This window comes from Trichosurus vulpecula, chromosome 7 (assembly GCF_011100635.1).
Source record: "Trichosurus vulpecula isolate mTriVul1 chromosome 7, mTriVul1.pri, whole genome shotgun sequence".
Classification (NCBI taxonomy): domain Eukaryota; kingdom Metazoa; phylum Chordata; class Mammalia; order Diprotodontia; family Phalangeridae; genus Trichosurus; species Trichosurus vulpecula.
This window is the reverse complement of record NC_050579.1, coordinates 123,990,931-124,004,830: the sequence shown is the minus strand read 5'-3', so window position 1 is coordinate 124,004,830 and position 13,900 is coordinate 123,990,931. Positions and strand designations below refer to the sequence as shown.

The 13,900-nt window shown below is 39.4% G+C and overlaps 1 protein-coding gene across 1 annotated transcript in view; it reads left to right on the top strand.

The window, feature by feature from the left end:
- The first annotated feature begins 7,566 nt into the window (after nucleotides 1-7,566).
- PDE7B (phosphodiesterase 7B) overlaps nucleotides 7,567-13,900 on the top strand; it is a 201,968-nt gene continuing 195,634 nt past the window's right edge. Inside the window, exon 1 of the mRNA XM_036768562.1 lies at nucleotides 7,567-7,867. Coding sequence (XP_036624457.1) covers nucleotides 7,630-7,867 — 238 coding nt within the window. The 5' untranslated portion in view covers nucleotides 7,567-7,629. The remainder of the gene's footprint in view (nucleotides 7,868-13,900) is intronic.

Genomic DNA, 13,900 nt, shown 5'->3' with positions numbered 1-13,900 from the left:
AAATCAAATAGTTCCTGCCCTCTAGAAGGTGAGGAGAGAATGCATTCCGGGCATGGGCTGCAGGGTGTCTAAATACTTGGAGAGAGAGAGAGAGACAGACAGACTGACAGACAGACAGAGAGACAGAGACAGAGAGAGACAGAGACACAGACAGAGAGAGAGAGAGACAGAGAGAGAAAGAGAGAGACAGAGAGAGACAAAGAGACAGAGACAAAGAGAGACAGAGACAGAGAGACAGAGAGAGCATTTGAGTTTAGTTGTTGTTCAGTCATGTCTGACTCTTTATGACCCCCTTTGGGGCTTTCTTGGCAAAGATACTGGAGTGGTTTCCTATTTTCTTCTCCAGCTCCTTTTTACAGATGAGGAAACTGGGACAAACAGGGTTAAGCGACTTGCCCAGGGTCACACAACCTAGGTGGCATTTGAATTAATGAAAATTAGTTTTCAATGTTCTATCCGCTGTGCCACCTAGCTGCCAATGTTAAGTTCAGGGAACAGCAATTAGACCAGTTGGACTGGAGTGTAGTAGGGTCGTAAAGGAGATTAACACGCGGGGGGCGGGGGGGGGAGGGAGGAAGGGCTAGGTATGTGGGGGAAGGGAGTGTGGAGTTGGATTGTGAAGGGTTTTAGATGCCAGGCTGAGGAGTTTGATTTTGGCCCTAGAGGCATGAGAGAGCCAGCCATTCAGGATCTGGAGGAGGGGTCAGATTTTGGCTTTTGGAATACCAATTTGGCCACTGTGCAGAGCATGGTTTAGAGGTAGAGGGAGGCTCAGCAGCATGGAAATAGATTTGGAGACCATTGCAATAGTCCAGGTAAGAGGTAATAAAGTCTCGACCTATGTAGTGGCAATATGAGTGGAAAAGAGAGGGTGGATTCAGGAAACTGTGGAGATAAAATCAATGTAGTTTGGTACTGAATTGATTGGAAGGAGAGGGAAAGACAGCTAGAGAAAGAGAAAATCAGAATTATTCTTAAGATTATACAGTTGAGTGACTGGAAAAATGGTGGTATTCCCAACAGAAGTGGGAGATTTTGGAGGGAAAGTGAATTTAGAAGAAGGGGGGAAAATAAGTTCTGCCTTAGATAGGCTGAGTTTGAGATTCCACTGAGATATCTAGATGGAGATGTCTAGCAGGCAGTCAGTGATGGGGGCTAGATTCAGTTAATAATTGGACTGCATTATAGAGAAGCACATTTTCCAGGAATAAACAGATGATCTTCCCCATGGTACTCTGCCCTTGTCATACCACATTTGGAGTATTGTGTTCAGTTCCAGTTTTAGGAAGGACGTTTATTAGCTAAAGAGCATCCAGAGGTGGGCAAACATAGTGACGAAGGTGTTCCAAGTCCATATATTCCATATGAAAACTGGTTAAAAGAAATTGGAGCATTGAGTCTGAAGAAAAGACAATGGGGGGATGTGGGAGGATATAATAGACATACTCAAGTATTTGAAGGTACATCATGTAGAAAAGAATTTGACTTCTTCTACTTATCCCTAGAGAGAAGAACTAGTAATAATTTGTGGGAATTATGAGGGAAATTCAGGATTAATGTCAAGGCAAAATTTCCTAACAACTAGAGAATCCAAAAATGGAATGAGCTTCTGCTAGAAGAAGGCTCTCTATCATCTGATATATTTTAACATAAGCTGAATGATCATTTGACTAGTGTGTCGTCAAAGGGATCCTTTTTCAGGAATGGGTTGGACTAGGTGGCCAATGTTGCTTCCCACTCTGAAATTCAATGATTCTGGGATTCCATGATTAGGGTTTAATACATAGATCTTTGTAGTCATCTGGAGGCTAAAAATCCTTACTAAAGATAATTCAAACTCAGGCCTCTAGACATGGCTCATGAAATGAGTAATACAACAGTTATACTGTGGTTACCTCACTGACTTCCCACTTGTCTGGTTATAGTCTTTTCTCCTATTCTAGTCTACTCACTATCCCTTACTTTTCAAAAATCTGCTTATCCACTCATCCATATCTCTTCTCCCAAGAAGTCTCCTCCTTCACACGTATACTAATTCTGCACTCTCATGGAAACATGGAATGATAAAGTAAGACTTGCTTAAAACATTTTATTGTATATTTGGAGGGAATAGCAAGTTGTACATGGTAGATTTACAGTTTCATGTGCAATCATCCTTTTTATTGTACTGTGTTATGGAAATGATTGTTTTGATCCATAAAGTGAAAATAAAATAAATTGGTAATACAAAAATAAAAGGAAAGAAAGAAACATTTTGTTTGACATTTAGCCTTAAGAACCTGGAAAAAATAGCATAACATTAGGGATAGATAGGTTTGTGAGCTTCATTAGAGGCACACATGCACAAGAAGATATGGATGTTGGGTACAGAGAGGAGGAGGAAGTTGGTTTGCTTTTTTATTGTAGTGACAGGTGCCAGAGCTAAATAAGGAAAATAGAAGCAAAGGGAAATTTGTAGTATTTCCATGTGTGATATTTTACAATCAGAAGAAAACTCAGAAACCCCTTATAAAAAGCTAAATCTGGGGACGGTAATGCAGACCAAACTAGCAAATGACTAGTTAGGGATAGAAATGGAAAGGGAGACCACATATATAGAGGAACAAAATAATAGAAGAGAGTGGAGCAAAGTAGACAAATTAAGTTTCTCTGCCATTTCCCCCACCCAAGCCTTTGTGTTACTGGACTGATTTGTTGTGGGAGAACTGTTGGAGACAGTAGATTTGGCACTAGTTAGGGAAGCTAAGAGCCAGGAGAAAGGTCTGTTGCCAGCTAAAAACCCTGGCTTCTTTCTTTAAAGAAAGAAAGAGAAGTAATGGGGTAGATTGGTATGATGGGTTGGGGGAGGCAGGGTATTAAGGTTGAGGGCAGGGAAAGGAGAAAGACTTTCATGCAGAGAAAACCAGAGCACTGGGTTAATGAAGGCCAGACAAGCTCCAGGAGACTGGAAAGAGACCCGTAAGGTGCTTCCTCCACTGTCTGGCACCAAACCAATTGCTGGCATTCCTGCTGCTACTGCCATTCATGCATAGCTTCAGAATGAATAAGAAAAGAGGGAATATTTAAGAGACACCTGTTGTGAAACTGGAATGATGACTCTGTCACCTTGCCTTTCACCTCTCTTCTTCCAGGCCCCGCTGCCCCTCTTCCCCCACCCCCAGCCCTCACCCAGTTTTCATGTGGCTGTAAAAATATGCAGTCTTTTCTAGTCTATGAGACAGAGTGATTTTGCTTACTTGCTGGCATTGCTCCTTTGAGATTAGTTAAGGCCAGAGTGATTACATTTCTATTTCTCCAGAAGGATGTTGGGGGTTGTTGGAGTTTCTCTGGTCCATCAGTCAGACAGAAAGACTCACTTTTTTTTTCCTGTCACTGATCTGAGTTGATGAGAGCTGAAACTATGAAAGGAAAACCTGGGCAGGCTGAGTACCTTCACTCTTTGTCCCTCAGATCAGTCTACTGTGAGAGGCAACTTAAGGCCACAGAGAGCACAAAGAAACTGGAAGCAGAAGAACTGGGTTCAGATCCTGACCCTGATATTAGTCACACAGCCATGGGCAGATCATTCGAACTCCCTGAGTTCACTCACCTGTAAAACTAGCAGGCTTGTTGCGATAGAAGCACTCTGCAAATCTTAAAGTACTTTATAAAAATGAGCTATTATTTAATATTTGAGTTGCTAGAAGTTATGTGTGGTATTGGGCTCTGTGAAAATTTCTGGATAAACCTAAATTGATGGGTTTCATACTTAATCTAAAAAAGAGATAACACAAAGAAACAAATACAGGTTTGATGTTCTCAGAAAAAAAATTATATTGTTAGAAGTACATTGCATCAATGTACTTATTGCCATCATCAAATAATATTTATTGAGAGCCTATTTTTCAAGGTGTTGAGTTAGTGACATATCAATGAGCATAGCAGACACCATCCCTCCTTGCATCTTACGAGAAAGATGGAAGTAAAATTAATCTTACAGATTCTGCCAAGAAAGCAGGTTCTTAAAACTATCTTTGCTTGAACTTTTTCTTCTTCCTTGCACCCTGCTATGTTGGGGTTACTGATGTAGTTCTTCTTAAGTACCAGAGGAAAGAAGTCTTGTTAGAACTGAGTATGCAGTGGACCAATGTCTTTGGACTTAGTTTTATGTTCTTTTACATGGAGGAAGGGGAACAACTCTTTGCCAGAAGCAGTGCTCAAATTTACTTATGGTATCTGGAAAGAAAAGAGTCTATTTTGAGATTCTGCATATAATCCATCTGAAATCTTATCATTTTACGGCATCTTAATTTCAGAACTCAGAATATGAAAGAGACATTAAATCAGCCACATGGGTTAGAAGACTCCTCTATAATGGGATTGCTTCTCCATACAGCTCATCTCCACTAATTTCTTTCTCCAAGGTCTTTGTCTTCCAAGTTTCCAGATATAGGCTTTTCTAGTGATGGATGAATAAATGAAAAGGAGGTCATTTTGTTTGTGTTGCTGTTTTTTTTTAAGAAACTGGTCATCACAACTTAGAAGATAGTAGCCATACAATATCATTGAAACTGATTAGAAGAAAAATGACTGAAACTGAAAGATTAGGCTCAGACAAGTGCTGAAATGCTGTCTGTTTATCTGAAGCTTATTTGAACCATCCCAATCTCTTGGGTCTGAAAAGTTGAGCCAAAAATCTCTTGAGCCAGACTTTCTCGCAAGATTTCCTGTACTTCCTGTTTCTAGATGAGCCAGAAATACCACGAGAATGACCTTTCTCGTGGTATTTTTGAACCTCTAGTCCAGGATGAAGACCATGTAGAGTCCTTTCCCTGATCCTCACAAAATAAGGATTAAATTCTTAAAATTGAGCATTTTCATTTTTCAAAATTCCAAACAGGTTTGGTTTCTCTTCGAGGGCAACAACTGAAATTGATATTCATTCTTTTCTAAACCATCGCATTCACCCTGTTAGTAAGGACTCATCTTTAATGATCTATTAATTTGTACCTTCTCTATGTTTGTTGTGAGGAAATATATAAAACAGTTTTTAAAAATTACAATGGAAATTACATAATCTTAGATAAAAGAAAATGCCATTCTTGTACAAATCTGTAACCAGAGAGTTGTATTAGTGCATTAGTGTGTGTGACATATAAAATCATATATTTGTTTTCTTTGTTCTTAACCCCTTTGTTCAAAGGGTCAGGATATCCTGACACTCATGACTATGGCAAAATAAGTGAACAAAAATAAAAACAGTCAGATGCTTAGGAAGCCCTTGGGTTGGTATCATCAGGGAAGTTTGTGACTGTGGAATGAGTTTAAGATCCCATCCAGATAAAAAGCAAGTAGGCTCCATTAGTCCATGCACAACTAAAATTTTTTTAAATCTAATTTCTAGAAAACTTTAACATCTCAAGTTTTAATGAGAATGGTAAAATAAAAGTAGCAATGGCTGTTAAAAAAAAGTAATGAAAACATCATACTGGTGCTTGATACCTCTCACCTCTGCTTGGAAAAAAGAAATGAGAAAAGATATGTTTTTCTTATGAGCAGATCTTTGAATATTCCAAATTTAGGTTATCCAAATGCTTAAGTATAATAATTATAAGTGCTTTATTAATATTTTGATCACAAAGTTCACAAAAGGAAGGCACCAGGTGTCTTTTTCATATGTTTATACTTTTATATTTCAGCACACTCACTTGGATCTTCTTCATCTACGAGGAAAGATAGAATTTGTTTGCCAGTGTACTTTTCCATCTGGAAAAAAAAGGGGACAAGTCACTGAATTCAGTGTGGAAAAACCAAACTTATTAGCCATGGGTTGAGAGGAATAAGAATAATAAGAAAACATATTAAGGAAGCTTTCAGCAGCCTCCTTTAAAAAGAGAGAGAGTAAAAATAAAACACAGTCTCCTGACAGTCTTCCTCCTCCTCTCCCCTAAATTTCCTTCTCCACCCCTGAAGAAACATCAGATTTTCGTATGATAAACCAGCCCCAAAAGGAATGTAGATCAGGAATAACTGATTGTACATCAGCAGAAGAAAATGCCAAGCAAAATAAAGCATTTTGCAATGCAGGGATGCGAGGGGAAAGATGGAATATGCTACAGGAAAATAAGGGATATCCATGTGAATACTCAGGTTCAAAATGTTCCTATAAACCCTACTTGCTGGCAAAAAGTGCCAAATACAATACTGCCTCATTTACGTTTATGTCCAAGGCCTTTCAAATAATCTACAGGGGTGTGTTCCTTTTTTTACATATATTGGCTTTTGACTTCCAGGATTAGTGCTTATATCTCTAAACTGCAGGGAAATTGTTAAACCCATCCTGACTGTCCTCGGATGAACCTGTCTCAGGTGGAGGCCCAATAGTTCTGGGGCCCAGATCCCAAGTCCACAGTGCTATCTCCTGGGAAAGCGACTTTCTCCAGCTACTTTTCTTCCTTCTCACTGCCTGCCAGATATGCCCCTTGGTCTTTTTCAGACTCTTATATACATTTATATATATATATATATATATATATATATATATATATAATTTTAACTGTTGCAACTTTTCTTCAAAACTGAACTAAAACTGTCTGAGCTATTTGTTCAGATTACACAACAGCATTGGACTTATGCATGCAGATCTTGATGTTTCTCTAATTCACTTCTTTCACAGTTAGCTTAGGAATGTGAATCAATGTTATTTCCCTTCCAGCTGAAGGGCAGCTGAGGTTACAAAGGGATTTGACTAATAGGTCAAAAACCCCTTTAGGTTTGCTGAAAATCAAGGGACAGCAAGGAGAAGAAATGGGAAGGGGGAAGGGGGGGAGAAGGAATTGCAGTATTTAATTGTGTTGCTGTAGATAAATTCAAACAGCTTTCTTAATATCTTCATCATAATGCAGTCATTAGTGTAAAGGAGAGAGATGGCCCCCTGCCAGGCCATCCAGAGAGAGGCAGCTGTGAACTGGTTAGGCTGGACTGTTCAAGCTTCCTTCTGTTTATTGAGGACTCCTTCAGGCTGCAGGGCATGGTTTGGTGAAGTTTTTTCAGTTTACTAAATCAGCAGCTGTTCACCTGAGAACCTCAGATAACAGACCTCTGCGGTGAAATAGGACGATGAAGGAGAAGTAAGACCCATTCTATTTCATGGAATTCTCTGGCGCACTCTGGCAGTTTGGACGATCTTTGAAAAGAACCAAAAGAAAATAAAGAATAGATAAATGAAGAAGGGCAAAGGAGGAAAAGCAAATGCTAAACCTCGGTGGCTTTTTTTCCCCTGCTGTCATTCGAGCTGTAGCCTGGGATTAATTAAGTGTTGTGAACTCAGTGCCTGAGGGGGGGGGGGAGAATGCATTCTATATCTAAGGAAGGAGAAGTACAGTAACTGTTTGAGATCGCTCACCAGTGAGGAGTCTTGGGAAGTAAATCTTTCCTCAGAGTTTGTTGAGAGACTAAAGGGGCAGTGCTGCTGCCTGCCCTGCAGGGCTGGAGAAGCCTTCGCTTTCAGTTGCCGGACATGATTTTTCTTTCTCTCGTGTTCGCCTTCCCGTGCCTGTGAAGAAGCTACCCTCTGGTTGCAGCGGCGGCAGCAGCAGCTGCGGCGGCGGCGGCAGCGGCAGCGGCAGCACCTCTGGAGAACAGGGCAGAATGCCTGTGCTAGATCGATGTTTTAACTCGGCAGAGCTGGGCAGAAGGTGGACTCCACGAGAAGGTCTGCTGCCCTCTTCCATGGGCAGCCGGCCAGACTATCAGCAGGGACCATTGACCTGGGAGCTGCCAGAGATGATCAGGATGGTAAAGCTTGTTTGGAAATCTAAAAGTGAGCTGCAGGGGACCAAACAAAGAGGGCTTCTGGAAGCCGAAGATGCTATCAACAGCTTCTCAGGTAACTTGAATTGTAGGGTGCAAAAGGTGACAAGGGCAAATCTGTCAACTCCTCAATTCTTTCCATATAGGAATCTGACTAGGACGGAAAAGAGCTTGGGGTAAGGAATGGGCAGAAGGACCAAATGTGTAGCATAGAGACCTATAGTCAATTGGAAACTATATTTCAGAATGTATTTTAGGGTATGGAAAGTTAAGTGAGTTTCTGAAAGGACCTTCTTCTTCGACTGTTTTGGGAGTTTCTTTATGTAAAAAGTAATGTATTTTCCCATAATTATATAAAACCACAGTAGTTTATATTGGCTTTCATTCTAGTCAGAGCCCACATACTTTGGGGGCAAGTTGCTAATCCTCTTTTCCTTAGCTTCCCCTTTGGGGAATAAGTACAGCACTTGGATACCCCAGGTGCAGCCAGAAAAAAAAGCTAACTAGTATGAACCAATCAACAAGCATTTATTAAATGCCTACTATGCACTGGGCACTGTGCTCAGGGGTGGCATTAATGACATAGTCACTATCTTCAGTGAATTTTCATTCTATCAAATTAGACCACATATGCATATTTAAATATATTTTAAAATTTAGATCTTAAAAAAAATCATTTCCTTGATGGGTGGTGCAAGTACTTGGGGGAATCAGGAAAGGCCTCATGTAAGAGATAACGTTTGAGCTGAGCTTTGAAAAGAAATCAACTACTTGAAAGAAGGTCGTTCAAGTTGTAATGTTGTTTCCTTTCATTATTTGGGACAGTCATTTAGAACTTTACGATGTTTCAGAAAATGAGAACTATAATAACTTTAGCTAGGGTTTGGGCTCTATTAAAAAAATCACTTGAGTGACCCAGAGTATACCATCAATGGAAAATTCGACAACCAGTCCAAAGGTTCTTTGCCTTAGGTGAATTCTGGAGATATACAAGTGAAAGGAAGTGAGATTGAAATTGTTAGAAAGAATGTGAAGGTGCGCTCCTTCGGATACATACCGTCTGTGCAGTAGCATTTGGACATAGTGATGCTATGGGAGGGGCATGGACAGAAGAGGGAAGCAGGGAGGACTACTAGTCTATTAGGAGATTATAATGGTCACAGGTTTGTAGATTTAGAGGTCAGAGGGACTTTACAAGTCATCACTCATTCATTGTATAAATGAAGAAGTGAGATCTGAAAATTGAGTAATTTGCCTAAGGTCACACAGGTGGTAAGTAACAGAACTAGAATTTGAATCAAGGGCCTCTGACTCTCAATTTCGTATTTTTTTTCCTCATTATATCATCTGGTAGAAACAGATGATCACAAATTCTCAGAATGCAAAAGAACCTTAGAGCTCTAATGAAATTGAGTCAGAGGTCCTTGGTTCAAATTCCAGCTCTGTTACTTACTACCTGTGTGACCTTAGGCAAATTGCTCACCTTTCAGGTCTCATTTCCTCATTTCTACAATGAATGAGTGGTTGGTAAAGAGAAGGAAACCAATGAGATTTTGAGGCTTGTGTGGCAAATGGGAGGTGGACGGATCCAGGAAGATGGACTTTGGTCAAGAGAAAAGAGCAAATGTGAAAGCAAGTACACTTTTCATCTGAGCAGCGCAAGGAAAATTGAAAAAGCTACCTAGGCAAGAAACTGAGCCTATGTCAGAGGACCTAGGACAACTCACACTTGGTTTATTTCAACTGATGACATGAGCACAGGTCACATTTCAAACTACACCTTGAAAACCAACTCCCTCAAGCAAGTGTTGGTATGTCTACGTGTACATGTATTTTTGTATTGCTCATACAGTGTAAGTGTCAAGTTCTTGGTTTAAAAAAAAATCCAGCAGATAAGAAAGGGAACTCCAGAAATTTTGGGTGACTTAGAAAGAAGTTTCCTGGGTTGAGTGTGGGAGTAAACTTGCTTCATTCTCAGTATGCATTGTGGTCATGAACTCTTTTTTTTCTATGGCATATTCTTAAGTGAGAAGGAAAAGGAAAGGAAGGGAAGGGAAGGGAAGGGAAGTGAAGGGAAGGGAAGGGAAGGGAAAGGAAGGGAAGGGAAGGGAAGGGAAGTGAAGGGAAGGGAAGGGGAAAGAGGAGGGGAAGGAGAAGGGGAAGGGGAAGGAAAGAGGAAAGCATTTATATAGCACCTACTAGGTGTCAGGCACTGTACTAAATACTTTAAAAATATTATCTCAGTTGATCAAATAATCAAATCTACCTTTTTCCTGGAGGCCTTTCCAGCCTCCTACTTATTTCCAGCTGTTTATTCCTTCCTTCTCAGACTACTTTCCACTAACTCTGCATATATCTTGTATGAACTTAGTTATTTACCTGTTGAATGTAAATTAGAATATAATTTATATAAAAGTGCAAGCTCTTTGAGGGTAAGAATGATTTTTTTGGCCTTTAAAAAAAAACTCCCAATGCTTAGCACACAGAGCTTTGCATATAGTAAGCATATAATAAATGCTTGTGGACTGACCATCATCTTGGTTTCTAGAGTAGGTGCTTTCTGCTCTGTTATTTCCATGGGGAACTACCTGTGAGGAGACCAATTCAAATCTATCCTTAGAGACTGCATTTAAGTACAAAATGTATTTCTGTTTCTCTTCCTGATCCCAATCTTTTTATATTTTGTGAGAAATTCTTCTGGAACGAGATGTTTATGTTTGTCGGCAGTAAAATAGAACTCTTCCTGTGTAATCACCAAGCACTAGAGAGGGAGCCTAGGATTTAGAGTGAAGGGGCACTTCAGAGATCGTCTAGGGCCACTGCTGCCTTTTACGAGGAGAAACCAAAGGCTTTGTCCAAGGTCACAAGGCACAGTAGTAAGGCAGCAGAATTGAAGATTTACAACTAGGTCTTCCAACTCCAAACCTATAGCTCTTTCCAGTGCACAACACTGACTCTACACGGAATCAAAAAATTGCATCACGTTGTTACCACAGTTTCACATTAAGGGTGTTTCTGCTATCTTCGTGATCTTGGGCAAGTCAAGCATGCTTTCTCTGGGCTTCAGTTTCCTCACCTGTTAAAGGTTGGAGTTGGACTGAATAACCTCTAAGATCCTCTCTAATACTTGAACTCTGTGATCCTCCTTTCTTACTGATTCATCATTTGCACTTATCTTTGCCTACCAGTTAACCTCTCTTAGCCTCGGTTTCCTAATCTGTAAAATGGGGATAGCATACCCCTAGTACCCAAAGGTTGTGAAGCTTAAATAAGACAACATATGCAAAAAGTTTTGGAAACTTAAAAGTGCTATATATTCCTTAGGTATTGTTATCTCAAACTCACTATATCCCAAATAGAACTCATTTTCCTTCCCCCAAAACACCTCTTCCCTACTTTTGCCAAAGACAGAACTAGATTCGTAAGTTATCCTCAACTCCTCATATCCAACAAGTAGCCAAATCTTGTTGTTTCTGCCTCAGTCTACATCATCTTTCTGTGCTACCCCTTCTCTCTACTTAGCTCACACCCTCATCAACTCTCACCTAGTTTATTGAAACTCATTTCGTTGGTCTTCCTGCCAGAAGTCTCTCCCTTTTTCATCCCAGCCTCAGCACTGTCACTAAAGTCATTCTGCTTAACTCCATTGTCGCTCCCCTACTCAGAAAACCCCTGTGGCTTCTATTGCCACTGGAAGTGAAAAGAAATTCCTCTGCTTACCTTTTAAAGCCTGTCACAACCATGCCTCCCACCTGTCTTCCCAACTTCATTATACATCACACCCCTCCCATATTCTACAATCCCAGCAAACAAATTTTTTTCTCAGTTCCTTTTGTCTTTGTGCCTTTGTTCTGGTTTTCCTCCATGTTTGGTATGCCCTCCCTCCTTACTCCACTTCCTAAAGTCCCTCTCTTTCTGCAAGGTGCAGCTCAAAAAAGACCTCCTGCCTTTCCCAATCACCTCAAATTCGCTAGAACCTCCCTTCCAAACTCCCTCGTATTTAACTCTTTTTCATTATGTGTGTGCGTGTGTATGTATTATATAGAGGGCTCAATAGCTATATTATATATAGCAATATATGTATGTATTACATACAGCACTTGGTAGCTACATTATATATAGCTATACATGTATGTATTATATAATGTACTTAATGGGTATATTATATTTAGCACTATATATATAGCTATATATAACACTTGATGACTATATTATATATAGCATTATATATAACTATATATAAATATAATACTGTATATATAATATATGGTTCTATTATATATAGCAATATATATTATATAGAGCATTTCATGTCTGTATTATATAGCACTATATATAGCTATATATAAAAATATAGTGTTATATATGTAATATCTGGCTATATTACATATGTATATATTATATATAGCACTTGATAGTAACAAAACACCTGTCTGCACATCATCTCATGTGAACTACACAAAACCCCCAGAGGTCAAAAGTGAATATTAATATTCCCATTATACTGATAAGGAAGAACAGAGTCAGCAGACAAAAATTTGTCCAGAAGCATACATCTTCACATGATTGAAGGGATGAGGTAAATGACATTCTCTAGACTAGCTGTTGGATCCTAAATACAAAAATATACATAGACTATAAAGCTTTAGTGAAATTTCTGCCACAGTGACAGTGCCGTATAATATTAATGATATACAAAGAAGCTTCTTAAAGTTGGTTCAGCTTCTGACTGCCAAAATACATAATTTCAGGTTCCTCGTCCCTAAAGATTCCTGATTATAAATTTTTCAAAGTTGCACCAACTCTGTTAGATCATTATTTTAGTCTCTCCTGCCCAGAATGTCTTCCCCTACCACTCTGAATCCTCTCTATATCCTTTAGGACCCAAGTTGAGGCCCACACCCTACATGAAATCCTCTTTGAATGCCCTAGAACACATTCACTCTTTTTTTTTTTTGCTGAATATCACTCATAGTCTGTTCCTCAAATCCTAGCCCTTAATTATACACTGCCTAGTATTAATTGTTTGTAGATTGTTTCTTGTGTGTCTCATTTATCCAGTCATGTTGATAAATAACCCAAGGGCAAGGACTATGCTTTATACTGCTCTTGTTTTCTCTTATGGCGTTAGACATGCTCTTTAATAAACACTAGAATCACAGTTTTTAGAGCTGGTTTAGTTATTAATAACAATGATAGCTAGTATTTATATAGTGTTTTAAAGTTGGCACAGTACAAATATTATGTCTTCTGATCCTCAAAACAGCTCTGAGGGGTATGATCTTATCATTTTCCCCATTTTACAGATAAGAAAACTGAGGCAGGAAGAGGATAAGTGACTTGCCCAGGGTCACACAGCTAATAAGCATCTGAGCCTGGTTTTTAACTTAGGTCTTCCTGATTCCAGGTCTGGCACTCTAACTCCATAGGTTAAGCAATTTGGCCTTGGTCTCAATCAATTAAATAGAATTGAACTGAATTGAATCGAACTGAACTAAATTGAGCCTTTAATTGAATGAATCACTTAAGCAATACAGCAGGTTGGTGATAAGAAGCCAAGGCAGTTGACATTTATAACTAGGACATAGGAAGTCTCCAACACACAAATCATTTTGAAATTGAGAACATAGTTCCATATAAATGGTGTAATCAGTGGTGTTTATGTTTTTGACACACCAAAACCCATTTCACCAATAAGGTAACAGAAATTGTCTACTAATTGCATAGTACCTGGTACATGGCAGGCACTTAATAAATGTTTATTGACTGACTGACTAAATGTCCTATCTTGGTTCTTTACTGTATGGTAGTAGTGACTTAAAGTTCTCAAAGGACATACCAGCTCTGGCATGTCCTTCTAAGCTAGGAAAACCTTGGCCTGGTGGTATATCTGTTATCTGCAGATTGCCTTAGCAAAGTACAGAAAGGCTCACCCCCAGGCCATTCCCAGAGTGATAAATTTCTCATATTGGAGTTGCAGTCTATATCAGTGGAGGGAGTATCCATAATACTGTATGTTTGTGACGGAAAAATAGCAGGAAACAGAGAAACAAATTGACTAAGAAATTATTTTCTTATGTAGAGTAGATGCTGGTGCTTAAGGATAAGT